Source organism: Eimeria mitis, genomic scaffold (assembly GCF_000499745.2).
Source record: "Eimeria mitis Houghton genomic scaffold, Emh_scaff743, whole genome shotgun sequence".
In the NCBI taxonomy this organism is placed as follows: domain Eukaryota; phylum Apicomplexa; class Conoidasida; order Eucoccidiorida; family Eimeriidae; genus Eimeria; species Eimeria mitis.
In genome coordinates this window covers 2,313-3,539 of record NW_013575424.1, presented here as the reverse complement: position 1 = coordinate 3,539, position 1,227 = coordinate 2,313, and the positions used below count along the sequence as shown (strand labels likewise).

The 1,227-nt window shown below is 48.1% G+C and overlaps 1 protein-coding gene across 1 annotated transcript; it reads left to right on the top strand.

Annotated features, from left to right (window-relative positions):
- Window positions 1–103: 103 nt before the first annotated feature.
- Window positions 104–1,166, top strand: EMH_0021230 (uncharacterized protein; the record flags this gene model as incomplete). Its single annotated transcript, XM_013501727.1, has 2 exons — window positions 104–994; window positions 1,128–1,166. 2 exons carry the CDS (start codon window positions 104–106, stop codon window positions 1,164–1,166), a joined length of 930 nt encoding a protein of 309 aa, XP_013357181.1.
- Between the last annotated feature and the right edge of the window lie 61 nt (window positions 1,167–1,227).

The window sequence follows — 1,227 nt, the reverse complement described above, 5'->3', positions numbered from 1 at the left end:
TTTTTTTTTTTTTTTTTTTTTTTTTTTTTTTTTTTTTATTTTCAGTTCCGGGGTGGTGATATCTCTAACAACAGCCGAAGATTTACCTTTTGCTGTCGACTTGATGACCTTTGTTGGGGGCCGTATTCTACCCCTTGCTGCATGCATGCAGCAGCAGCAGCAGCAGCAGCAGCAGCAGCAGCAGCAGCAGCAGCGGCGGCGGCTGGAGGAGGAAGAGGAGGAAGAGGTGATAGAAGCAGCAGCAGAAACGGTAGATAACAACCGGACTGCAGCAGCAGCAACAGCAGCAGCAGCAGCAGAGACAGAAGCAGCAGCAGCAGCAACAGAAGCAGAAGCAGCAGCAGCAGAAACAGAAGCAGCAGCAGCAGAAACAGCAGCAGAAGCATCAGAAGCAGCAACAGCAACAGCAGCAGCAACAGCAGCAACAGAAGGAGAAGCAGCAACAACAGCAACAGAAGTAGAAGCAGCAGCAGCAGAAGCAGCAGCAACAGCAGCAACAGCAGCAGCAGCAGCAGCAGCAGGATTCTTGGGTTCAGTAGCAGGAGGTATATACCCTATTGGGGGGCCCCCCCCCCTTGATTTATATTATGGGGCTTTGGATGAGTGCATGCATGCAGAGACAGAAGCAAAGACACTGCAGCAAGCAGCAGCAGCAGCACAAAAACTTTATTATAAAACAAGAACAGCAGCAAGCAGAGATGCATATAATAGAGCCAAAGATATGTTAGAGACAGCAGGAGGATTACATATACTAGCAGCAACTAGATATACACAAACACAGCTGCTGCAGGCTGCTGCTTCTACATACCAGCAGCAGCAGCAGCAGCAGCAGCATCAGCAGCAACTGCAGCTGATGCAACAGGAGATGACGCAGGAGCAGCAGAAAAAAGTGCAGCAGCTGCAGCAACTGCTGCTGCAGCAGCAGCAGCAGCAGCAGCAGCAGCAGGATGTTCCTCTGCTGCTGCTGCAGCAGATGAGAACATTCAGACCCAAAGTAGGAGCTCAAGGCAGCGTTCTTTCTGCTGCTGCTGTTGAGGGCATCAGCAGCAAAAGAAAAGAAAAATATATTGTTGCTGCTGCTGCTGCAGCAGAAGCAAATAAACATCTTAGTGCTGTGCATGCAACAGATACAGAAGAAGAAGAAGAAACAGAAAAAGAAAAAATAAAAAATAAAAAAAAAACAGAGACAGATGGAGACATACATACACACCATCAACACAATACACA